We start from the raw sequence: 27,385 nt of genomic DNA on the forward strand, positions 1-27,385 counted from the left end.
AAAAAAATGTACCTCTCTTATTTTTTACAACACTTTTGACTCTAAACAGGAAGCAGCAGGGTTTGTCACTTTTTTGGGGTCCTACACATTTCTGTTGTAGTTTGCACTATTTGCAGCCCATTTCTGTATTTGCATGTACTGTGATAATTTGCATGCACGTGTTTTGATCAAATTGATGAAGATGTTTTCTTAGTTCGTTAGGATTTTTACTATTTGCAAGTGTTTTCTCAACTTACAGGATGTTTGAGCTCTCTCTGACACCATATCCGACAGGATATCCAACAAATGTATATATTTTTAATTAATAACATTTCTATTAATACAAATTTTGTATTCATTTTTATAAAATTTCACATTTAATATTAACGTTAAGAAGAAAAGTGGGGGTGCCAATAGCCTGGGCAGTGCACAACATATAGCGTTGATGTGTTTCGGGTATCCTGAGTTCGTCCCCTGTTTTATGGACATTTCCCAATCCCACCCTCTGCTCTCTCTCCAACTTTACTTCCTGACTTTATACTGTTCAATTCAATTCACCTTTATTTGTAAAGCGCTTTTACAATGTAGATTGTGTCAAAGCAGCTTCACATAAAAGATCATAGTAAATTAAAATAGTGTCAGTTCAGTTTTCAGTGTTTAAGTTCAGTTCAGTTTAGCTCAGTTCAGTGTGGTTTAATAAGTGGTTTAATGTCTTGTCAAGAAAGGCAAAATGCCCCAAAATAGAATAAATGAGCTATGAAGTGTATTAGAATAAGAATCAAGTGATACTGAAGACTTCAGTCAGGGGTCACCAAACCTGTTCCTAGAGGGCCGGTGTCCTGCAGATTTTAGCTCCAACCCTAATCAAACACACATGAATAAGCTAATCAAGGTCTTACTAGGGATACTTATAACATCCAGGCAGGTGTTTTAAGGCAAGTTGGAGTTAAACCCTGTAGGGACACCGGCCCTCCAGGACCGAGATTGGTGACCCCTGCTTTAAGTAATAACTGTTAAAAATTCCTTGACGTCATAGGATTGTTTACTTTTTAAAATCTTATACTTTTTAATAAAATTAATGTGCAAAACACTTATTGTTATAATATTTCATGCCTTTTTTGTGTGTTTTAAACCAAATAAATGCAGCTTTGGTGTGCAAAAGATACATCACAACCTCTTTATGTTAACATATTTTAATCATTCAGTCAGAAATATTTTACATAACATTATATTATAAACTTTTTGCTACCATGTTGCCTCACCACTTAATACCAGATGTCGAATCTGAGCAAGACCACAAATCACAAATATTCAAGCGACATTTTCAGAGATTAAATAAACGCTCTATATTGACAAGGCATAAATGGAGTAAAAGTGGGAGAAGCGAAGCAGTAGCCTCGCCCCTTCTTCTAGCTCACATATGTATGAGGCAGCCCCCACCTGACTGACAGCTCACCTCGACCAATCAGCTTGCACCAAGCGCGCGAACGACAGGCAGCAATTTGCCTGTCCCCGGGGAAACTGGGAGGAGGGAGCGCGCACCAGCATGTGTGTATCATCAGAAGCGCGGCGCTGAAGGCTGGACGGACACGCGCTTCTCCTCTCCTCACAGCCCGCCGAGCGCTCAGCATCCTTTTCCCGTATGGAGAGCGACTCCACATCTCACACATTCTCAAATAAAGCTACAATTTACGTGGAGCTAAATCTCAACAAAACACCGCGATTCTGGATCTCGTCCACGCGAAGGAGTGGAAAGGAATACATTATGCGTTTCAAACAAGGAATCTCATTCTCTCCGGTAAGCGCGTCTCTCTCACGCTTTCGTGACTCATGTGTATCTTTTCTGAGGGGGGATTTTAATAGCGAGCCAATGCAGAGGTCGTACTGTATGCGCTCTTAATGTTTTAATAACTACATATGAGACTTGTATCACTTCTGAAGGCATTTATTATCATCCGTTTCAATCATGTTTGTGATAAAAAAAACATTTACGCGTAAATATGTCGTAATCTCGAGGAGAGACTCTACAGGTATCAAGAGGAGGAATAACTGTGAATCTAATAATGTGATGGAGGTTGTCAAGAGGAAATTGAATTTTGTATGTGTGTGTGTGTTGGGGGGGTCATAAATTCGGTAATGCCTACCTTCATTATGCATTCAATTTGAGAATATATTTATATCACTGATTTTTTTTTGTTATTAGTAGATTTGTATGATGATTATTCTTTCATTAAAAATTTAAAGAGATTTAAGTGTCAACTTTTAGTCAAAATCTATTATTCTTGTAGAAATAAACAGCCGAGAAAGGCTGCTCTGTGTCTGCTCCAAATTTTTTGTAAAGACGCAATGTCGCATTAAAGCCAGACTAAGTTAAAGCTGACACCTTAGTTTGGGGTAATAGAGTGTACAGTTGTAATTGCAGTCTAAATGCATTTATGCCACCTCAAAGCTGCATTTAAGTCCGCTTAAAAGCATTACTTTGCCACATCTGAAGTGTAACATTGGCAACATAAACTGCTGAATTAAGGTTGCGCTGTGCTTGCTCAAAATTTAGTTTGAAGACGCAATGTCACATAAAAGTCAGACTAAGTTAAAGCGGCCACCTTGGTTTGTAGTGTAAACGTATACAAGTGCAGTATAAATGCATTCATGCTACCTCTGAGCAGTATTAAATATTCTTGGTAAAGACATTATTTCTGTTCAGCACTTCTGTCCCACACTGCAGTGCAAATATGAGAATACTGAGCTAAATTAAAGAGATAGTTCACCCAAAAATAAAAATTATTTTATTAATTTATTATTCCCCCCTGTGTCGATCCAACCTCCTGAGACCTTCATTACTCTTTAAAGCAATCCAAGAGCTTACTAATCATCCATGGTCCCAACTTGTTCAAAGTCTAAAAAGATACCAAAAAACAGGCAAAACCAGCCTGATCTCACGAGGAAATGTAAATATTTTATGTTTTGTCAGTTTAGTTGCTAATCCGTACGAGTTCAGTGGTATAAAATTTATGATTTTAAAAAGAAGGCGTGACCCCTAACCCCACCCTTAAATCCAAGCGTCACTGGGGGATGAGCAAATCGTATGAATTCATATAATTTAGCCACTAAATCCAAAATTTACATATTGCCGTAAAATAGTCGGTCAAAACAGTCCATTTGTCTTTAGTGGTTCAATCAAAATATAATCAAGCTACGAGAATGATTTTGTGCACACATTAATAAAAAATAATGACTCTATCCAACAGTTGTTCTCCTCAGTGTCAGTTTATTGCACATATTCATGAACACTGTGCACTGGACGCATTGCGTGACTTCCTCTATTTAAATCAAAGTGAAGTTTATTTATAAACTAATTTCGAGAGGATCACGTGCTTATGATTGCTTGTGGCTGGTCTCGCATTATCCAATTTATGATTCACCAATCAGACAATTCCTAAGCCACTATAAATACACAAAGTTCCATATAACAGTTTTGAAGAATGCCCCTTTCCACCCTACTCCTCCTGGTTTCCTAGATGGGTTACACAGTCGCCCAGTGGTTAGCACTGTTGCCTTGCAGCAAGAACGCACTGGTTCTAGTCCTTACCAAGCCAGCTGAAATTTCTGTGCGGAGTATACACGTTCTCCCCATGCTCACGTGGATTTCTCCCAGGTTGCCCGGTTTCCTCCCACAGTCCAAAAACATACAACTTAAGTTAATTGACTAAACCAAATCGGCACCATAGACATGCACCTAGTAAGTAGTTATCTCTTAAGAGCAATCCCTATCTGTTCATTAGCTACAACAGCAGGGGAGTCCCGAGATCTACTTGAGCTCAAACTCCCCTCTCGCCTTGCAAACGGGAGGGAGCCCCAGGCACGAGGATCTTATGAGCTCAGGGCTCTCTCCCGGGACAGCATGCCAAACAAGCTTTATAATCAATCATCAGCTACGTGTGAACTCTTGAAGCACAGGTGAGGTCATAAGTCAGAGGCATGACCAAGCATGATTGTGCACCCTATACTAACACTGAGGAGAAGGAGCTATTGAATAAAATCATTGTTTTTGTGCACACAAAAGTATTCTTGTAGCTTTATAATATTTTGAACGAACCACTGAAGAAATACGGTCTGTTTGGATGAAGGTTTTTGGTAAATGTCTGGACTTTGAATGAGGCGAGTCTGTCTTTGGAAGATGAGAGTGCTCTAAATCATCTTAGTTTGTACTTCGAAGACGATTGTAATTTTCGTTTTAGTGTAAAGAAACAATTTAATGTTGCATCTTGCCTGATCAAAGTGTAATGTGAAGATGCAATATCACATAAAAGCCAGAATAACTTAAAGCAACCCCCTTAGTTTGTAGTATTAAAGTGTACAGTTTAATTGCAGTGTAAATGCATTCATGCCGCCTCAGGGCTGCATTACGCAGTCTGCATAAACATACCTAAATGCTGCTCCAGAAGAACTTCTTTGCCACTATTGTAGTGTAAATATGTCAATAAACACTGCTGAATCATGGATGCTTTAGTGCCAGCTCAAAATTCAGTATGAAAATGCAATGGGTTTACAAAGTTCCAGTGTATGGTTTATAATCTACTAAGAAAACTTAATGGAGGATAAAAATGACACATATTTAGTTTAAGCAGCACTGGTTCATGCCTAATGTGAATGAACAAAGTGTAGATGGGAGCAAAGAGAGAGCGAGAGAGAGAAATCAATAGGGACAATAGAGGAAAAAAATGCTAACATGTCTTGAGACAGGGCTGAAGAATATGCGACAGAAATAGCTGATATATCTATAGGGATTCTGTCAGCAGTGCTGAAGCGTAATTAATTGCTGTCATGCGGTGTGTTCACCAGCAGTGCGGAGAGCAGGTGAGAGCTGTACGACTATATAACACATACACTCACAAACACAGAAACACACACACACTGGCCATGTCAGCATAGTATCTTATCTAATTACACTACACACCAGGCGTTTGAAGCGACGCCATGTAGCGTGATAGGAAACAATGCTGATATATTACAGCACGCTGGGGAAAACGCACTCACCTAGCCATGCCAAGCTCATAACTCATAACATATATTTGGTTAGTTTGTTATATAAAATGTGGACAGAATAGAATTACAGAGATAGAGATTACAGAGTAGAGAGATTGGAATTGAATAAGCATAATTAGAACAGAATAGAACTGAGTAGAACAGGATTAAACAGAAATAACAGAGTTGAAGAAAACCAAAAGGCCAAATGGAGTAGAACTACTGTATATGCAAAAAAATGAACTGAACATGGCAGAGTAGGGATGCACTGATATGATTTTTTGGCCAATATTGATAACCAATAATTCTTAAGATTTGGAGGCCAGTAACCAATATATTTTAACCAATAAATATATAAATATTTCAAAATGTTTTATTTTTCTACATTGAACAGCTGATTTTATAAAAAAAAAAAAAACTTATTAAAAGTTTGAACTGATCTTAGAATAGCCTACTCAAAGCAAAAAAAACAATAATTTTTTAAAAATTGCAATGTTATTGTCTATATTCATGATTTCACATAAATCAGTATGCGAAAAATAAACTATTTCCTTTTCTTCGCATAGCAAATTAACATGCAATTTGACTGTTGCATAAAAATAATAGGTTAAATAACAAAATTTGATTTAATTAACAAAGAAGTAAAATAAATGTATTTTAAATAAAATGAAAATGATAGAACTATAAGAATTGAAACCAGCTCAAAGGTTCTTGAATAAAATGTGTTACAGTAATGTTCATATGTACAAATATGTAATGTCTAAAAAAGCATTTTGAGAGTTTTTTTGGCAGTGTAGAGCCACCATACAAGCGAAAAGCTAAATACAGATAGTATTACTTTAGAAAATGCGGCATAAATTCATGCCATTTGGCATTTTAGATTCTTTTGAACACATGTAGGTGCTGCTTGTCAATCAGACAGTGCTTCTATGTTCGTTCTTGCTGTAAATTGTGGGGAAAAATCATTCGGTGATAGCCATCACGTGCGCTCGTTAAATTCATTATAAATATGCAGATTAAACTGAATACAATCTTACGTTAACAACACAAGGTAAGCATCACGTTGATGATAACAAATAATCATATCAGATTAAAACAACCTAACAAGTTGTTTAGCACTTGTGCATCGCTGCTATTATGTTTACACATTTATTATTCTTCCTGAGGCGTTTTAAACCAAAATACACAATGACACACTATTAAACATATCTACAATGATAAGGAATATGATTACTTACTGAGTTATTAACGCACAGCAATACCACACAAAGCAAGGATGGACTTTTAAGGAATAAACAATGTGAGGAAAGCTCCTTTATAGTGCACTGGACAAGTTCAAGTTCGACCCACGCATGCGCGAGGCTGGCAGTTCTGTACTATTACGTAATCTATCAGCTTAAAGATATCAGCCTAATTTTGATATCGGATCGATAATGATAAATGCTATTGAAAATAGCATTTATCGGCCGATGTCGGAATGGCTGCCGATATATCGTGCATCCCTATAAAAAAATTTGCTGAGAATATTACGATTGAGTAGAGTAGTATTGAATGAAATACAGAAAACAGAAAATAACAAACTAGAATAGAGCAGAAATGAACATAATAGAAAGCAGAACATAACAGAAGAGAATACAATACTTTGCAAAAAAAAAAAAAAAAGAAACTGAAATGAAACCTGTAACAGAACACACAATATAATAAAACATAAGTAATTGGAAGAGAAAGGAAAGAAAAAGGAAAATGTCGGACTGAGCTCAGTAGGACAGAACTTACTAGAACAGGTTAGAATGGAATAGAACAAAATATAGAACAATCCAGAATGTAAAATATAATAAGAATTAGAACTAGACATACAGTATAGCAGAGCAAACCTAATAAACAGAACAGATTACAAATGAAAGAATAGAACAGAATAGAGTACAATAGAATTAAATGACAAAATTCAATACCACAGAACAGGGAATTGAATACAACAGAAGATACATTAAAGTAAACCACAAAAGAATATAACGGAAATCAACAAAGTAGAATGTGAAATTTTAAATAGAAACCAATACAGTACAAACAAACAAAAGAAAAAAAATCAGAACATAGCTCAATAAATGATATCATAACATAAAACTATATAAAATGGATTACAAAAAAGAAATAGGACAGAGCAGAATAAATCATCGAAAGCAAATGGAGTAAAACTGAGCACAGCATATATCGAAATAGAACACAGATTAGACTGAAATAGAACAGAATCTAAAACAGTGACGGATAGAAGAAAACTATATTATTAAATAATAATTGGACATAGCATTTCAGAGCAGAGTACGCCAAATCAGAAAAGAGCAGAAAACAATATGCTTAGGAGGCAAACAATATTGCTGTAACAATATGTTAACGCTTAGGTCAGTGTTTCCCAACCCTGTTCCTGGAGGCACACCGACAGTACATATTTTGAACGTCTCCTATATCTGATTCATTCATTTCAGGTTTTGGAGTCTCTTCTAGTGTTTTGATGAGTTGATTCAGGTGTGTTTGATTTGGGAGAGTTTGAAAATGTGTACTGTTGGTGTGCCTTCAGGAACAGGGTTGGGAAACACTGGTTTAGATTACTAATTTTGAACCCTGACTAACAAGCCAAGAGCAACCAGCAGTAGTGGTGTAACGGATCACAAATCTCACGGTTCAGATCACACTACGGTTTTTGAGTCATGGATTGGACCATTTTTCTGATCAGCAAACGGGAGGAGACAAATGTCAATTGCTTTTCCATTTATACAAAAAGGCTGAAAAAAAGGAAAATATTTAATACAAAAAAAAATGATCTTTGCTACTGTCGAGACATTGCTAAATATAGAAATCTAACATTTTGTTTAACATATATTTATTTTCAATTAATGATTCAACGATTCACACAGAAAACTTCACGTCTCTTTATTGGTGGATCATTTTTGAAAACCAATTCAGTGACATCATTTTGATGGTTGTTTGTTGCCACTTATTGGTTACACAATGTAATCGCTACAACATTCACCAGTGTTAAGTTCCAATTATGTATGGAGTATGGAAAAAACAAACGAGAATAGAGTAGAACAAAGTAAAAACAATCCAAAGTCAACAAAATACAGCAAAATAATTCAAATGAAACTATTTAATAGAGCAAAACAGAACAGAACTAAAAAATGCATACTGAAACAAAACTAGTAATAAAAATATTATAAATATATTATAATATTAAAAAAGAATGAACTAGAACAGAATATAATAGAATTTGAATTATAATTATTATATAATAGAATTGTTATATAATAGCATTATGAATAAACCCTAACAGAGTACACTGAGCTGAGCTTAAAATGAGCTGAATTAACACAATTCTTGAGTTTTTTTTTTGGGACAACTTACCTAATTTATGTTCAATCCACTTAAATTTGTAAAAACAATAAAGTTAACTTAATTGATTTGTGTTGGGTCAACATGAAGGAATTGTGTGGAACTTTTTTTTACAATGTAGAATGCATGTAGAAGTCATCCTTGTATATTTTCGACTCCACTCTAATTTTAAATTTATTCTGTTCTGTTGTCATTCTGCTGTCTTCAGTTTCTGTGTCTTCGATTTATTCTGTTTTTCAATTCTATTTGGTCCATTGTTACATTCTGTCTACTCTTTCAGATGTATTCTAAATGCTTCCATTCAGTTTCATTCTGCTGTTTCATTAACAATGAATGCTTTTCTACTATACTCTTTTTTTTATTATATTATATTTTAAAGTATCCATATTCTATCCTTTGCTGTTTCATTCTGCTGTTAATTTCTACTTTTTTTCTTTGAATGATATTTTTATACTATTCTAGTTCATTCTGTGCTACTCTTTTCCCAAAGTTTAATTTATTCTAATTTATTCATTCTACAGTCTTCTTCAGAATTCTTTTCTTGTTTTGTTTTTTCTAACCTATTCTCTTCGAGTTCAATTTATCTTCAGTTTAGTTTTTCAAATGTATTCTATATTATTCTTTTGTCTTTCATTCTGCTGTCTTCAGTGTTACTGTTTCATTCTATTTTTTAACTGCATTTCATTTTAATTCTACTTTATTTCATTTTCCTGTGTTTTTTATCTTATTCTAATCTCATTCTTATTACTAGTGATTACTAGTTGTGTATAGTGCAGCACTTGATAAATTTGAAACTTCTAGATATTACTGATGTCTCTTCAAATACAAAAAGCAAATGAAAATCGTGACAGATCACCTACAGAATCTGTAAATGAATTAACCCTTTAACTACCCCACCAATAAAAAAAATGTTTGGATTGTATTTCTTAACTTCTAATGTGGCTAGTTAACAAACTCAATTCATTTTTTTTTCAACACATCCCATCATTTCTAAAATATCAGCCTCTACCAAATGATTGATATGTCAGTTTATGGTAAAAGTCCCGGAATTAATACATATACTATGAAAAATCAGAAAATGCAAAAATAATAAAATAAAACAATTTTGAATACTAAATAATATTTTTTTCTAAAAATATGTCTTTTTTTAAAACAATAAAACCAAAATCAAGTGTAGTAGTGCAACATGATGTTTGTTTGATTTCCTTTTTTTTTGTAAACCAACAATGCTGCGTGTAAACTTTTTTTAAAACAGTCATTCTTTAAATTACTTTTACAGTCATTATTTAAAACGGTAAAAACATGGTCAAGCGTTTGGTAGAGGGGCAGTCAAAGGGTTAAAACGTAAATTGAAAAATGAAATGAAAACATTCCCTCAGCTAATATTACAGCTTTTCAAGCCAAACTAAAAGTGGATTCGAAACCACGCAGGTGAACACCAATGGTTAAGAGTTAAATGTACAATCCATCAGTGGTTTAAAGAGTACAGAAAAATTATACTCAAGTACCATTACTTGCCACAAAATGTAGTGCAAGTAGAGAGTAAATGAATCTGTTGTAAATACTGATCAAAGTATTAGCAAGAAATAACCTTTTTTAAAGTGAGTCATACGGTGTGAAAATGATTCCACCTTATACACTGCAGATTAAAAATGTAGCTTAAGGTTGATGCGTTTACATGCGGAGCAAATCTGTGTTACCTTAGGAGGAAAACAATATTGCTGTAACAATATGTTAACGCTTAGGTCAGTGTTTCCCAACCCTGTTCCTGGAGGCACACCGACAGTACATATTTTGAACGTCTCCTTTATCTGATTCATTCATTTCAGGTTTTGGAGTCTCTTCTAGTGTTTTGATGAGTTGATTCAGGTGTGTTTGATTAGGGAGAGTTTGAAAATGTGTACTGTTGGTGTGCCTTCAGGAACAGGGTTGGGAAACACTGGCTTAGATTACTAATTTTGAACCCTGACTAACAAGCCACGAGCAACCAGCAGTAGTGGTGTAACGGATCACAAATCTCACGGTTCGGATCACACTACGGTTTTTGAGTCATGGATTGGACCATTTTTCTGATCAGCAAACGGGAGGAGACAAATGTCAATTGCTTTTCCATTTATACAAAAATGCTGAAAAAAAGGAAAATATTTAATACGAAAAATGATCTTTGCTACTGTTGCTGATAATGCTAAATATAGAAATCTAACATTTTGTTCAACATATATTTATTTTCAATTAATGATTCAACGATTCACACATAAAACTTCACGTCTCTTTATTGGTGGATCATTTTTGAAAACCAATTCAGTGACATCATTTTGATGGTTGTTTGTTGCCACTTTTTGGTTACACAATGTAATTGCTACAACATTCCCCAGTGTCAAGTTCCATTTAACGGTGATTTTAATCTTTACCATAAACGCCAGTGTTTATATCTTAGCTATTATCTGTTCTCCCAGTACTTGTGTTATTTTATTGTAACTAACTGAAAAAGTGTCAAAACTGAATTTCTCTTGATCAAACACAGATTTGAATGCAGCGCTTCGAAGGATTAATAAACATATGCAAATCATTATCATTATCGTTCATGTTGCGCCAGTTTGACTTGAGATCATGATCTTTTGATGTTTAATTGTGAGCTTTACACTGAATGCATTAATGCAGGCTACACAAACAGTGACAGAAAACACATTTAAATAAAAACCCAAGAAAGCATTTAGGTAGGTCCCACCCAACACGTGATTTTAATGACGCAGGAGGCGATCTTTCTGCAATTGTTATTAATGTTGGATTAACCTACAAGATCAAAAAAGTTATTAATCCGCAGGTCATGTGTGTTCTGAACTGTGGGTTGTGATCTGGATCACGGATCAACCGTGATCCGTTACACCCCTATCCAGCAGATGGTGGCGCAGCAAACCAAGCTCATGCAGCACTGACAGAATATATGCATGTGTTTGAAAACGTAAGATTCTGTAGTACATTTAGTGACTGTTTAAGGCCATTTGGAGATTTCAGTCATCATACAGTAGACGTCTTTCATCTTTTCATCAGTGATGTTGCATTTAAAAATTTTGCGTCTTTTTGGACACCTTTAATGCTTCCAAACTGCAAATTTATAAAACATCTGTGTCTTGAGGTCAGTCTTGAGGTCAGTCTCAAAAGGCCTTGACTTTTTTTAAACCAATAAACATCTTAATGTAATGACATGGCGTGATTTATGCACATGACGTATGCAACAGTTTTATATATTGTTTATGTGGCGGATGTTGCGCTCTTTCTCTCTCTCGCTCACTAACATGCTTGAATACTTGTGCTACAGTATATGACAATCTAAATACTTTTTTTGTTCTAGTTAGGGGTGGTAATTTTGGTTAATTTTGCCAACTGACAACCGCCACTGTTAACTGGTCAGATTAATTGAAAATTATTATTTAATAAAAAAAAAAAATTGACGTGCCTATTCTGTGTCTGACACATTAAATATTGCATTTTAAAATACTGATTTATTTTAACAATCAGTAAGTATGTCAATACCAGCATGCAGCATATCTTTAAGCACCTACAGCGTTTCCAACAGCATAGAAAAACAGAATAAACTAAACAAAAAAATAAATAATAAATAGTCCTGCAATAGATATTTTTCACTTAAATTATAGTTTAGATTGCAAATGAAAACACTGACTGAAACCTTTTTAAGAACCGGCATATGCTTTTTTTTACTTCTGTCAAATAAAAATATCGAGCTACCTTAAATTGATCGCTCCATGGAAAATATGCATTTAATCAACGAAAAACTCCGCCTCTGCTTTCATTTGATTGGAGAATGAAAAAAAAAAACGCAAATAATGTAACGCTTTTTCCGCTCAGAGTTTTTTTCAACTGCGAGCGCACAGTGCACAGCACTGCGGCGAAAATTCATGGCTCCGCAAAACGCTCACAGCCGTTAGTAAACCATTTAAAAAATACCCCTCTCAATGCAAAAAGTGTGTTTGCTGTGATCGGCCCCATATTCAAAATATTCATTCATTCATTCATTTTCTTTTCGGCTTAGTCCCTTTATTAATCCGGGGTCACCACAGGAACTTATCCAGCACATGTTTTACGCAGCGGATGCTCTTCCAACCGCAACCAATCATTGGGAAACATCCATACACACTCACTCACATTCATACACTATGGACAATTTAGCCTATCCAATTCACCTGTAACCGCATGTCTTTGGACAGTGGGGGAAACCGGAGCACCCGGAGGAAACCCACGCGAACGCAGGGAGAACATGCAAACCCCACCTAGCCTAGGCTCAAACCAGCGACCTTCTTGCTGTAAGGCGACAGCACTACCTACTGCGCCACCACTTTAAAAATATATAATAATGTTTTTTTAATCATTCGCATCCCTAGTTCTACTAAGCGCATCCCTAGCTCTTCTAAATGAAATGTAAGGCTTAGGGACTCTGCTGAAGTCTGTTCTGAAATGAAAGCGCCAGTGTTGACGTCATTCGTTACGGTTTTTAATGATGCGCGACTCGCATTGGTTGGTGAAAATCCAATCTATCTGCTTGCACTGCAGACACAAGGGCATGGATAAATTTCCACATCTGAACAAGGCCTGAATCTGACTTGAGTAAATCGGAATCCATGTGATTTATTCCTGCTTACACATACAGTATATGGACTGAATCCGATCTGAGCCACATGGGAGAAAAAAAATTGGAATTGGGTCATTGTAAATGCAGCCTTTGTCTTAGGAGTTTTTTCGATGCATGATTTAATTGGATAGAAATCACAGAACTGATTATTCTACTGCCAGTCAACGTAGGCAAGAAAAAATAAATGAGTGACTGCAGGTTGAAAGGATTAGTGGAGTAAAAGTACAGGTACAGCACTAAAAAAGTTCTTTTTTAGTTACTTCGTAAAGTGCAATTCCTGAGGAAAATTGACTCAATTATAGTAGTTTGAGTATTTGTAATTTGTTACTTTACACACCTGAAATCCATTAACTGTCTGTGTTTTGCACATGTTTATCGTTCTTACTTTCATTCAATGCGCAGTTTGAAACCAAACCCGAGCAGCACTTCAGATCCACTCCACTCCTAAACACAGACCAAACGGGAAGGCTTTATTTTTTTACATCGTAATGTGACAAGGTGTCACCTCAAATTCCAGATGGCACCCCACACACACTTTGCTAAAAGAAATGCTACTCGCTACCCGAAGTACGGCAAGATACTACTCATTCCAGCCTAGTGAATAAAACATTGGGCAGCAGGGCCATTTTATGTGTTGTCTGTTGCTTCAGATGAGTGTTTGTGTGTCTGTGTGTGTTCGTTTCATGAGTGCTTTCTCTAAAAGAGGCAAGCCATAAATATTTCAGGTAAAGTGGATGGACTCTTGACTCTAGGAAAGGGGTTGTCAACAAAAATGTGTGATTAATGCACATGGACAGAGGAACTGCTGTTGGTGTTGTTCCGACAAAATACACTACACACTTCCAGTCAAAAAGAGAGAGAAAAACACGTAGACAAAAAGTCACAGCACTCAGTCATTCGGTGAATCAAAATGCACTTTGTGTTTCAAATAAGACAGGATTTTAGATTGATTTCACTATTGAAATGACAACCAAGCATCTTACATTCAGCTTCGGCTTTATTTGGAATCATTTTTGTTATAAATCACATATTTTTCTATAAATCCATTTAAATTTTAGTCTTTAGATTTCAGTTTTGGTATTAGAAACTAATGTAAAAAATATATATTTTTTTCCTTTATTTAGAAATGTTACTTTGGGAACAATCTGAAACAAAGTTTACATAAAAGGCCCAAAATAATAAAACAAATAAAATAATTAAGTTTGAAAATAACAATTTATTTAGCAAAAATATTTTAACCAATACATTTTTATTTAATAGATTATTTAATGACATTTTAAAAAGTAATTCTTTTAAAATGTTTTTAAATAAATAAAAATTCTGTATATTTACTTAAAATTATATTTGATAGAAATAACTTAAAATAATAAAATAAAAATAATTTCAATTTAAAATGTAACATGCAAGAAAAAGTTGATGAATATAAGCTAACCATAAAATAAATCAAATAAATGATCAAATAATTAAATGCATTTAATAAAGTATACATAACACAAATTAGCTCAAATTTAACATTAGTTTTAATTTAAAATAAAATATAGGTTACAGTTTAATCGTTACAGAATAATTCAGATTTTTAAAGACCACATGAGATTAAACTGTACTTATTTCATGCTATTAAAAAGTCGTAACGTTTATTTTGTGTTTATTCTTTAGGACAATTCATATATTAAAAGTGGGTTACAAAAATATCGGTGCTTACTTTAAAGAAATTTCCCAGATAATATGCAGCTGAAGCCAGAATTATTAGCCCCCTGTTTATTTTTTTTTTCTTTTATCTTTGCCATGATGACAGTAAATAATATTTTACACTTCTATACAGCTTAAAGTGACATTTAAAGGCTTAACTAGGTTAATTAGGTTAACTAGGCAGGTTAGGGTAATTAGGCAAGTTATTGTATAACGATGGTTTGTTCTGCAGACTATTGAAAAAAAATAGCTTAAAGAGGCTAATAATTTTGATCTTAAAATGTCTTTTAAAGAATTAAAAACTGCATATTTCTAATATTTTTAAAATGACCATTTTTAAGACAGATACTGTATAAATAAAGCGATTCTGCTTCAGATATGTGGTCTGTAATATATACACATAAGCAGATTGATCATTAAAATCTCATGGCAATTCGTAACTTTTTGATTTTGTGGCTAATTTATATGAATCTGTACAATCTTATTCCTACATTTTATTATGATGTGCTCATACCCCAATGACTTTGGGTTTAGGGATGAAGATTGGGGCAATTTTTATGTATGAATGAAATCTTATGAATTCGTTCAAATTAGCCACTTTTCTGACAATACACGGATATAATGATTTCTGCAAAATGGGTTAAATTTTGAGCAAACAAATTAAATTGAGTAATGTTCAACTTAATTGTTTGTTTAAATTGAACCCAAATAAATATTTACCACCACTTACCTTACAAAAAATTAGTAAATTAAAGGAATCATCTTGAGTAATTTCTTGTTCGGTGTACTTATATACTGTAGTTAAAATTTTTTTCATAAGATTGGGATGGATTTGATACCATCAGTGAAACATTACAGTGGAAATCCATCTGTCCACTCACATTCAACCACTGTTTCACAAACCATAATTCATCATTGATAAAACCACATCATTAGAGCATTACATTAACATTCTGCAACACACCATGTATCCGTATGCATGAATAATGCGCATGCCAAAGCCATGATGCTGGTTAACTGACCCTTTGACCCTTTCGTGCATTCAGAAACAGAAGCACTCTCTACTATTTCAATCACTATTTGCCATAATGAAGTGAGCAGAACAGTGAAGGCTCTCAGTAACAAGGACACATACAGGAACATGGCAGATTAGTGTGTGTGGGCATCTTTACAGCAAAGCTCTTAACAGAAAATAGACAGAAATAGAAGAGATGCAGAGAACACAGAATGTGTTTGTATGTGTGTGTCGCACTCAGAAATTTAGTTTATTCATTCATTTAATGTATGTTCTCTGCACACATCTGCAGGTTATTAGCTGCTAAAAATCAGCCATTTGAGAAATATATCTGGACAACTTTTGAAATAAAAGTGCACATTATACTACTTTTGAATTCATAATAGAATATAATAATTCATTATACAGTATTTATATCACACGAGTAGTAGTGCGATATGGCTGTATATCAGCACTGGTGGGAGGCCTGGTGTCCCACCAGTGATGATATACAGAGATTTCACACTGCTATGAGTGTGATATTGCGTTTATACAACTGTTTGACGGCATAACCGTGTAAATAAAAAAGAAAATCAAACACAGAGAGTCTCAAAAATCCTTTCGTATGAGGAACTACTTTCTTCCGCCATTCATTCACATCTGCAGTTGACGTCAGAGCAGCAGAAACCATTGCTATGTCACTAACGTCACTTTAGAGCTAGTATATGAATGATTTGCTAGCGTAATGTCTAAAGTGATGACAAAACAGGTGATTTTGCTCACATTTTAAGATTCTAAAGCTGCACGGCATAAAATGAAATCAGCACACAGATTTGTTCCCAGTATTTCTCTGTTGCAATTGGGAGATCACAATAATTAACCCAGAAAAAGCCAAAGCAGGGCAACCACTAGCAGATTACTGTGGATTACTGTTGAAACACTGATTTCTACACAATTCAAAACGGCATCTTTTCTGCTGGAGATACTGTTGTCCTAAAAACAAAAAAACCCAAAACAAAACTAAAAAAAATTACATATACCATAGGAACGATATAGCAGAAAATTTTGGTTGTTTTAAAACCTTGACTTTTCCAAAACGCAGTATATCTTGAAAACGGTTATCGTCCCATGCCTACACTAAACACATGCAGACATTTCTTCTTTCTTTCTTTTTACTAGACTAGTCTGCAGTAACAAAAACAAGAGACTTATTAGAAACAAACACATGAACAAACAAAAAGTTAATCAGAGTTATACAAAGAGTGGCTTACACAAAATACATACATTCCTGATAACACTAAAATTATTATGGTATAAATACAGCACTACACCATACTGCACAAAAGAGACAGATCGACTTAGAATGTCCCTTACCAGTTTATTAATGATTTAATCAGCTGTAGTTCGCAATTATGAGATTTTCTCCTCTAAGTGCTTATTATGTGGTCTCTGTCACTATCTTGTGGATGGACAATGTCAACCGTCTTTGCTCTGCTCAACAACAGACTAATGTATCTCCGAAATTATAAATATTTAAAATAGGCACTGTCCATATAAATAAACTGCATAGCTGCTATCTAAACAACTACATTCTCACCTAAAAATCAATCCATGTGGGCACAGTAATACACAAGAGTGAAAAGGCTGATATATGAGTTCTGATATTGCAGAATATTGCACAGCTATCAGCCAATCAGATTTGAGAACCAGACAGAACTGTTGTGTGTGTGTGTGTGTGTGTATATATATATATATATATATATATATATATATATATATATATATATATATATATATATATATATATATATATATACACACACACACACATATACATACATACATACATACATACATACATACATACATACATACATACATACATACATACATACATACATACATACATACATACACACAGTATATACAGTTGATGTCAAATTATTAGCCCCCCTTTGAGTTGTTTTTTTCTTTTTTTAATATTTCCCAAATTATGTTTAGCAGAACAATGAAATTTTCACAGTATGTCTGATAATATTTTTCTTTCTGAGAAAGTCTTATTTGTTTTATTTCGGCTAGAATAAAAGTTTTTAATTTTTAAAGGTAAAAATTATTAGCCCCTTTAAGCTATATATTTTTTTGATAAGTCTACAGAACAAATCATCGTTATATAATAACTTGTCTTATTACCCTAACCTGCCTAGTTAACCAAATTAACCTAGTTAAGCCTTTAAATGTCATATTAAGCTGTATAGAAGTGTCTTGAAAAATATCTAGTCAAATATTATTTACTGTCATCATGGCAAAGATAAAGCAAATCAGTTATTAGAAATGAGTTATTAAAACTATTATGTTTAGAAATGTGTTGAAAGAATCTCTCCTTTAAACAGAAATTGGGGGAAAAAATAAACAGAGGGGCTAATAATTCTGACTTCAACTGTACAGTATATATATATTTAAAAGTTAATGTATATGGAACAACACTTTCAATATCTGATAAGTAGGGCCAGACGGAATCTGCAGACATTTTTTGCTATTTCTGCTGAGAATTTGGGTAAAAATCTGTGGAATTATTTTGAGAGTATCATAACTAAAACCTTATTATGTGAAATAAAAAATAATATCTTTTAAACTTTTATTTAATGTTTAAAATGCAAATCCAATTTGATTCACTTTATTTGGCAAATAAAGCAAGTCTCTCATATAATATATCTACTAAAAGACAGAAAATATTACTGTACAAACTGCATTGTACATAAATCAGATGAACATTTTCATATTAGTCTATAATATTACTGTAATTAATTTAAAAACTGAATAAATATAGATTTACACACATTTACTCAAGTAAATAAGCAGAATAAAAAATGGGCTAAAAATCTACGGAAAATCTGCGGAATTCTGTGCACACAGATTCCGTGTGGGCCTACTGATAACTTCTATTAATAACTTGATAACAATATCTAAACATAAACATTGATGTTATCAAATTAAATCTAAAACCAACTGCCACAGCAAATATTTAGCGATAATTAAGTGATGAGTGGTTCTCAGTTCCTGTCCTTGCTCCACGCTGTTTTCAGATATAACACTATAACACTGTTCACAGAGAGCTGTATGAACAGCGTTCAGAATTACAGGGTCCCTACAGTACTCACTACTCTCTACTAATCTGACCATTGGAAATCTGCAAGGATGCAACTGCCTGCAGCGTATGTATTATAACATGCTGGGTTCACACCAAAAGCAAACTTAAGTATTCTTACATATTAAGTATGCATACAAAGTCAGTGCAAACAAATAAATATAAGGGAATTAAATGCAATTATAGGGGAATCTGTGAATGCAATTAGCTTGAGGTGAAAAACATCTCAAAAGTAAACTAATGCGAGTGACAATGTTCTCCATTTGGTGTGATCTCAGCATTAGGCCAGTTCCAAATGTTCTCATTGGTTGAGAAACAGGATGACGCCCATGCCAGGCCAGAACTGTTCAACATCCCACTCCTCATGTGAAATACAAAATAACAATTAAGCTTTTGTAAAATACTAATTTCTTGACATCAAAAAAGCCACTTCTTTCAGTCAGCCTCTCCTAACACTTCAACACACCACCTAATTCTCATACATCAGACAGTAAGCAGCTTCTGAAACAAGTTTTACAACCTCATCATTTGCACTGTTGTTGGGATGAATGGTGATCTTTGCGCAATCCTGGCAAAAAAGCGGACTACAGGCCCAAACAGATGGCAATGCAAGGAGAACAGAGGAGAAAAAAAATGCTCCCACCTGCTTGTGTTGACTCGCTGCCATAGTCAGACTAACATAAGCACACTGTCCTACAGGGCTTCTTTTGCAAACCCGCTCCTATAGTGATCCTGACAGCTTCATCTAGCTTGGCCAGGCTGCTCTGTGCTTTCTGTCCTCAAGGTTGCAAGCCAATCATAATTTCAAAATATAGAGTGAGATCTAGCAAATATACTGTACAGAGATTTTCTGTGTCAGCGTCCACATTTTTTATATTTATATATGTAAGAGCTGTCAATCGATATTATTGAATGTAAACCTTATCACAAACCACACAGTCTATAGCAGTACTTTTTTGGTAATCAAGTTGTCAGCCTGTGCAAGACAGAGAGTTAAAGGGCACCTATTTTACCCCTTTTTCAAGATTTAAGATAAGTCTTCTGTGTCTCCAGAATGTGTTTGTAAAGTTTCAGCTCAAAACACCCATCAGATTATTTATTATAGCTTTCAGAATATTGAATATTGATACAGCTCTGGACACATTGTAGCTGTTTTTGTTGCCTGTGCCTATAATGGAAGTTCTCCACCCACCATACCTGCCAACACTCCCTCTTTTCTCGGGAGTCTCCTGTATTTCAGACCAATCTCCCGTTATGTTATTTCGCCCGGAAAACTCCCGTAATTTCACCCCCCCTTTTTTTTTTGGTACAGTCTGTAACACCCCTGGGTTGCCAGTTTTGGTACAGTATCCTATCGCAGCGGCCTCCCAAAACTAATTTACTAACTAATAAATAATACAGTTATGCACCACCACAGTACAGTTACCATCCTATCCTGGTTCCCAATGGTGTTAATCAGAGACCTCACGCCCGAACATCCCTCCCCCTCAGACATAAAGGAAGCAGATCTCACGTGAAATTTGTGAGAAATACTACAGCTAGAACTTTCTGTGATAAGTGACACAAAATGTTGTTACAAAGTTAATGCACACACACAGCGGACACACACACACATAGCGCGAGTTTAACTTTGCACGGCAAATGGGACAGAATACACATTAATACCCACTGCTGTATGAATATCTGTTATGTTAATGTACAAAATAAACCTGATTTAACATCCACAAACTGGGATTGAAGCATCATATTTTATAATTGTACTGACATGCGTCTGTGGTGATAAAGACGGTAAAATCGCTGTAATTAATTTCAAACATGCACCGTTTTAAAAACGTTTTAAACTTGTAAAACTCATTCTTGATCACATTTCATGATGATTGATGATCAAAGAGAGCTGAACAGATCTTAACCCCGGTTGGTTTGCGCACGTCCTGTCCACACCCCCTAGTTTTTCACGATTCTGCGATCGCTGAATCAACAAATCAACAAAAAGTTTCACATTTTTGCGAACCTGCAAAATTCCTAATTTAAAACGCAAAATAATCACAAAAAATGTAAATAATCTCATAAAACATCAAATTCCAAACCATATAATCAAATTGTATTTATTTCAGTTTGCAATTACACCCTCACAGTCATTACATTACATGACACGGAATGGAGGGTTGGGGGGGTGGTGGAGTTTTCAACTTGTGCGGTAAGCAGATGAATTGCGAGTGACCTACATGTGAAGTCATAGCAAAGATGAAATATAGACATCCTGTGGCGCGAATTGTATCATTATTTTACATTAATATATATATATATATATATATATATATATATATATATATATATATATATATATATATATATATATATATATATATATATATATATATATATATTTATAATCGCAAAAAATCACAAACACAAATTGTGAAAAAATAGGGGGTCTGCCTGTCTTGTGGATATGATTATACACGTTACTAATGAGACATGTTAAAACACATCTGTCAATCATTTCAGTGGGCGGGGAAACCGCACTCCTACGTCACGTGGGTCTCAATATGGGAGAGATTCGGATCCTATTTTAACATCAGGGAATTAAAAAAAATAGACTTATTGTGTTTCTAGCACTCCAATATGACTATACACACTATACCTACACACAGGTCTGTCCAAACAGCTTCCAAAACATTATTTTCGTCATAGGTGCCCTTTAAAGTCTTTGTGAAATCATGAAAAATTGGTTTTCAGCATGAATTTGCTAGCCTTAAGCTTATCTATAAGCTAGTGTGCTCCAAAACAATGACCAATTTAGAACTTTCACCAATATTAACAATGAATATCAACAATTTTGATGACATCACACTGCACTTCTCTTCACATATTCAGTCCAATGCTGGCTAGAATCTGAAGAGTATCCCTCCATACTCTTTAGTGAAATCTCAGATGTTTGATTTCATGTTACATGAAAATTTTCCAAAATCCAATTAGTGTTTTACATGTATTTTTTTTTAAACATTTGATTGCAAATGGGAGGTTTATGCCAAGAACAGTGTCAGGTACAGTAGATACCCTCCTAAAAACATTTTAAGATTCTTATTTTCTTACTCTTAATTTCTTTATTACTTTACTAACCACTCATAACACATCTGTTTTTAATCATTGTATACTCTAAAAGGGTAAAGAACAACTCATGCAGCACCACCATCACATAGTTCACACACACAGAGCTGCTGTTCCACTATTTAAAACATTTCAAGTAAGTTTTCCTCAGCCACGGGACAGGTACACTACAAAGCACAGCCTGAGTTTACGGGCACATTTTAAAATGTCTTAATTAACTTACTACGCCACTGGCAGCTGCCACTGAGAGACAAAATACCGTGGTTATCGCCAAGCCCTTTGGGATAGCACTTCATTGTGGAATAATTGCCCCTCTGTGCATTCAGCTGGCTTTAATGTCTATTTATGAGACAATAAAAACCAATGTTAGCAATGCCCTTAGTATGCTTGGATAACACGTTTGAAAGGAATGCGAAACACAAATTAAATGTGTTATGTATGATGGGAATGACACTTGTTAAATTGGCTTTCAAATAAATGTGGTTAAAGTAAGTTATTATATTCATAACGCATCATAGGGTGGGAATGATAGCAACAGATTTAAGTGTCAGGCCAGTCAGTCTCCAAATAAAGCACGTTATCTCACAAATGCAAAATGATCTGTGACAGAAATAAGATGGAACTGCATACTGATGCTCTTATACAAAGACCAGGTGGAGTAAATAAACACTTCTGTCATGAACCAAACATTCAGGACTATGGAAATGTATGCTAATTTTTTTTACCACCAGCATACATGCACATAAAAAGCCCCTGACATTAATATATTGCTAGAGCAGTCTCGGTGGTCACATGACAGGTGTGAAAAAGGTAGGTGTATGAGGTCAAAGCAGCAATAATGTGTTATTTAATGGCTCAAAAAAGCAATAATACATTCACTCATATGGCCTAAATATATTTTCATGCTTTTAAATTCCAATATGGCTCTTTTTGATGCTAATGTGACACCGTATTCATTACCTCTCTCCTGTCTCTTATTTTCCGCAGATGGGAAGTGACGAGTGTGACTGATTGAACATAATAACGATGGCAGACAAGTGGTCCATTCCCAACAGGAACCTGAGCTCACCCTGCAAATTTCCACTTTCCCTGCTTCTATTCCCCTAAGGATACACTGACCTTCACATATGCAGCCTGCATGACAACCCAAAGCTGAGTAAATTGAAAGGTTGCAACTCTCTGCCAAGGACGATAACAGACAAAATCGCTGCTTTGGGGAGCTTGCCATCAGCAGAAATACACCCATGTTGTCATAACAAATGATTCTGTGTTTGTGAATTTAACGCCTGGAACGCCAGACCCCATAAGGACCAATTACAAGCTGAAGAGAGCAGGACCAAGATGAAAGATTTGCTGTTTGCAGTTTGTTTGCTGGCAGGACTCGCACTGACAAACTCAGTTCAGGCCTCTAAATGGAGTGTTGTGTGCCTCAAGCTGTGCAAATGTGAAATCCGACCCTGGTTCTCTCCCTTGTCCATGTATAATGAGGCTCCGACTGTGGACTGTAATGATCTAGGACTTTTGACTCTGCCGGAGAGGTTGCCTTCAGACACACAAGTACTTCTATCACAGGCAAACAGCATTGCAAAGATTGACAGTCCCTTGGACTATCTGGTAAACCTAACCGAGGTAGACCTATCTCGAAATAACATATCATCGCTGAGTAATATCTTTATAGGTCACCTTCCACAACTTTTGTCATTGCACCTAGAAGAGAACTGGCTAAGCAACCTTCATGATAATTTCCTTGCACACTTTCCAAACCTACAAGAGCTCTATGTTAACCATAACCTACTCTCCTTGATCAGTGCAGAGGCTTTCCAAGGGCTTAATAAGCTCTTGAGGCTTCATCTTAATTCCAACCAGCTAGGAGCCATAAGATCAGAGTGGTTTCAGGATCTTTCCCAGCTAGAAATCTTGATGATAGGAGAGAATCCAATTGCCAGAATACAAGACATGAATTTCAAGCCCCTTATCAATCTCCGCAGTCTTGTGCTAACCAGAATGAACCTTACTGAAATCCCTGACAGTGCCCTGGTTGGCCTTGATAAGCTAGAAAGCGTGTCATTCTATGATAATATGTTCCCAAAAGTACCTCAAGCTGCTCTCAGACAAGTGCGGAACCTCAAATTTCTGGACCTTAACAAGAATCCCATAGAGAGGATCCAAAGGGGTGACTTTGTCGACATGATCCATTTGAAAGAACTTGGTATTAACAGCATGCCAGAGTTAGTTTCAATCGACAGCTTTGCATTGCATAACCTACCAGAGCTTACCAAAATCGAAGCCACAAACAATCCCAGACTTTCCTATATTCACCCAAATGCATTTTCTCAACTCCCAAGACTGGAGTCCTTGATGCTGAATAGCAATGCCCTTCGGGCCCTTCATCACATAACAGTGGAATCCTTGCCTAACCTTCAAGAGGTGAGCATCCACTCCAACCCCATTTACTGTGACTGTGTCATTCGCTGGATCAATATGAACAATACCAAGGTCCGCTTTATGGAACTGGATGCCATATTATGCGCAGGGCCTTCAGAGTTTGAAGGTCGTCTTGTCAAGCAGGTGCATTCACGAGAAATGGCAGATATCTGCCTGCCACTAATATCTCCAGAGAGCCTTCCCGATCAAGTAAATGTGGGAACTGGTCATTTGGTGTCTCTGCATTGCAGGGCATTCGCCGACCCTGAACCTGAGATTTATTGGGTCACACCTTCAGGCGAGAAGATCATGCCTCAGATGGTCTCCAAGAAGTATCATCTGCATCCTGAGGGAACGTTTGACATTTATGGTATTACAGAGAATGAAGCTGGACAGTACACCTGTGTGGCCCACAATCTCATAGGTGTGGACATGAGATCTGTCTTGGTCATAGTAAATGGCTATTATCCACTGCTGGTAAATGAATCGCTACACATCCAAGTCGAAAACACAGAGTCAAATTCAATGAGCATTTCTTGGGTGCCACCCAAGGGAAGTCTTGTTTCGAATATTAAGTGGTCAACCAAATCTCAGCACCACTCCTTGCAGTTCACTTCCCATGTTGTGTCAAATGTAAAAAAGTTCAACCTCACAAACTTACACTCGCTGACTCAGTACGAGGTGTGTGTGGAAATTACAGACATGCAAAGTAGACATTTGAAAAACTGCATTAATGCCACCACCACTGAGGTTTCCAAAAGAAAAAATTATGATGTCATCAATGACGGATTGATAATCAGCCTCACTGCTGTGCTCCTGATTGTGTCTGCAGTGGCCTGTTCGTTCATTTGCATGTTGCGGAGGAATGATCCCCTTTACAGGAAATTACAAAATCAGCAGTCTGAAATATTACCATCACACATTAAACCAAACTGGCGCTCAAGGGCTAAAGCCAATGATTCAGAAACAGACTTGACCAAAAACTCTATTTGAGAGATGAGCAGCAGTTTGGGAAACCATAGACACTAGACTGTGTCTAATATCTCTCAATCTGATAGGACTCACACCGCTGGATCATGATCAAATGGATTCCGTGTGGTTTGAGGTGCAAGACATTTTTTGCTAAATCTGACATTGATTGCCAAAAAGCCACTAATTGTTTAAATGTCACTCTACACTGGGGAGCATGAGGAGAAACGCTATTTCAGGATCAAACAACTGCACATGAAAGGTTGGGCTTGACTGTTTACACAGAGTGCAAAGCCTCAGTGGCCGAGTCTTTTTAATGTGGGCTTCTAGCAACACTACTTGTGGTGTGTCATTGGTAAAATAAACAATGTCAAGTTTATGATGGACTACGCTTTGTAGAATAGGTCATAACAGACAACACATGTACAAGACTTTGTGATAAAAATACGTTTATACAGAAAATGATGACTGGATGTGTTTTACTCTACAGTTGAGAAGGCATACTGTAACCTTAATAAAAGCAGCCTAAAGTCTGTGTGAGATTAAAATGTACAATGTTTATTTTGCTAGTCCGCATTGTTACTTTTTAGGTGAACAATTAGAGTGCTTTCACACTTGGTTCAATTGCCTGGACCGAACCCAAGTTCGATTGTCCCCCTTTGCCACCTTCTTAGCTGGTTTGTGTTCACATAGTCTTTTTTCCTTCTGAACCCTGGTATGCTTGCGTCATCAAGCTGCTGTTTTGTGTACAGCTGCTGCTAGGTGACAGCCACGAAAGCAAAGCACCAAAAAGGAGACGTGCGCATATCTCGGTCATTTTGCTTTTACTGAATCTTTTTTTTTTACCAAAACCAAAATACAGAGAGCCACTTGCATCTATCTGCTGCAAAAAAACATTAAAAACGCTCAGAACATCACGCAATGTTTGCAGAAGTCGTTTTTGATGGAGACAAGCAGACATCACTTTGTTTGCACTGGGTCAGTCCCGCTTGTCGCCAAGGTAGGTGATACCAAAGTCCCTTAAGGCAAGTCATTTCACTCGGCTGCCATCTTTGAAACGCCTCTCAGGCAGTATGCTTGGGCATTCTGTTTGAATGGGGAAATTCTTCAAAACAGTTAGCAAAGCTTACTATTAAATTTTGCATTAGGAATCACCAATGAAATCAAACATCTGTTACTTTTGTTTTGATTTCTAAACATTCGAATCACACAAACCCTGCCCCCGGAGAATCGTCAGTCTATAGCGATCGCTGATTGGCTCCTGTACTAGAAGGCGGGACTTTATTTGCCATATTGACCATTACACTTTTCCCCATTCAAAACTATACAAGTGACATGTCTTGTGTATTCTATAGTCTTTGGTGATATACAGACACTAACATGAATGAACGTTATGAAAACTAAAGTTTGTTGTACGGATAGCAGGTCACTTCCAACCGTTCAAGAGTTTGTACAAACCCTACCCCAGACCACCTCATTCAGGCAGACTTGGGTATAGTTCACCAGTGTGCACCTGAGTTCAGAAGACAGCGTTCACTCTAGCTAAATGTACGGAACTCTGACGTCCAACGAACCCAAGTGCGAACCAAAAGTGCTAGTGTGAAAGCACCCTTAGGCCCAATCCCAATTCTATTTTTGTATCCCTACCCCTTCCCCTTCCCCTTCCCCCTTGAAACAGAATGTGAAGGGGAAGGTCTTCAACATTTACCCCTAAGAAATAGGACAGCGGTACAACACCTGCACACGTCATCGCAAGATCTTACTTTATATGAGATCGATGATCGTAACTGCTGTAGTTATTCCAGTTGCATAATTTTTTAGTATTAATCTTAAGGAAATCACTGAAGGCATACATCATGTTATCATAACGATATAATGTGGTAATAAGATTGGAACTGCACTGTGCATTTACACCGTGGTTATATTCATCTATGTAAACACACGAAAAACAACATTAACATTACAGCAGACACTGTAAAAAGTATTTGAGTGTAATCGAGTGACAGAATGTTGT

At 35.9% G+C, this 27,385-nt stretch overlaps 2 protein-coding genes across 3 annotated transcripts in view; one reads left to right on the forward strand and one right to left on the reverse strand.

The window, feature by feature from the left end:
- immp2l (inner mitochondrial membrane peptidase subunit 2) overlaps positions 1-27,385 on the reverse strand; it is a 211,557-nt gene that overhangs the window by 27,086 nt on the left and 157,086 nt on the right. The gene's annotated exons all lie outside the window — the stretch shown is intronic.
- On the forward strand, positions 1,552-26,253 carry lrrn3a (leucine rich repeat neuronal 3a). Its single transcript, XM_056451657.1, has 2 exons — positions 1,552-1,777; positions 22,966-26,253. Exon 2 carries the CDS (start codon positions 23,320-23,322, stop codon positions 25,393-25,395), a length of 2,076 nt encoding a protein of 691 aa, XP_056307632.1. The 5' UTR covers positions 1,552-1,777; positions 22,966-23,319; the 3' UTR covers positions 25,396-26,253.

The sequence above is a fragment of the Danio aesculapii genome, chromosome 25 (assembly GCF_903798145.1).
Source record: "Danio aesculapii chromosome 25, fDanAes4.1, whole genome shotgun sequence".
Classification (NCBI taxonomy): Eukaryota; Metazoa; Chordata; class Actinopteri; order Cypriniformes; family Danionidae; genus Danio; species Danio aesculapii.

Bases quoted from the DNA above. Each gene is read 5' to 3' on its own strand.
- lrrn3a (XM_056451657.1), top strand. From the start codon at position 23,320: ATGAAAGATTTGCTGTTTGCAGTTTGTTTGCTGGCAGGACTCGCACTG.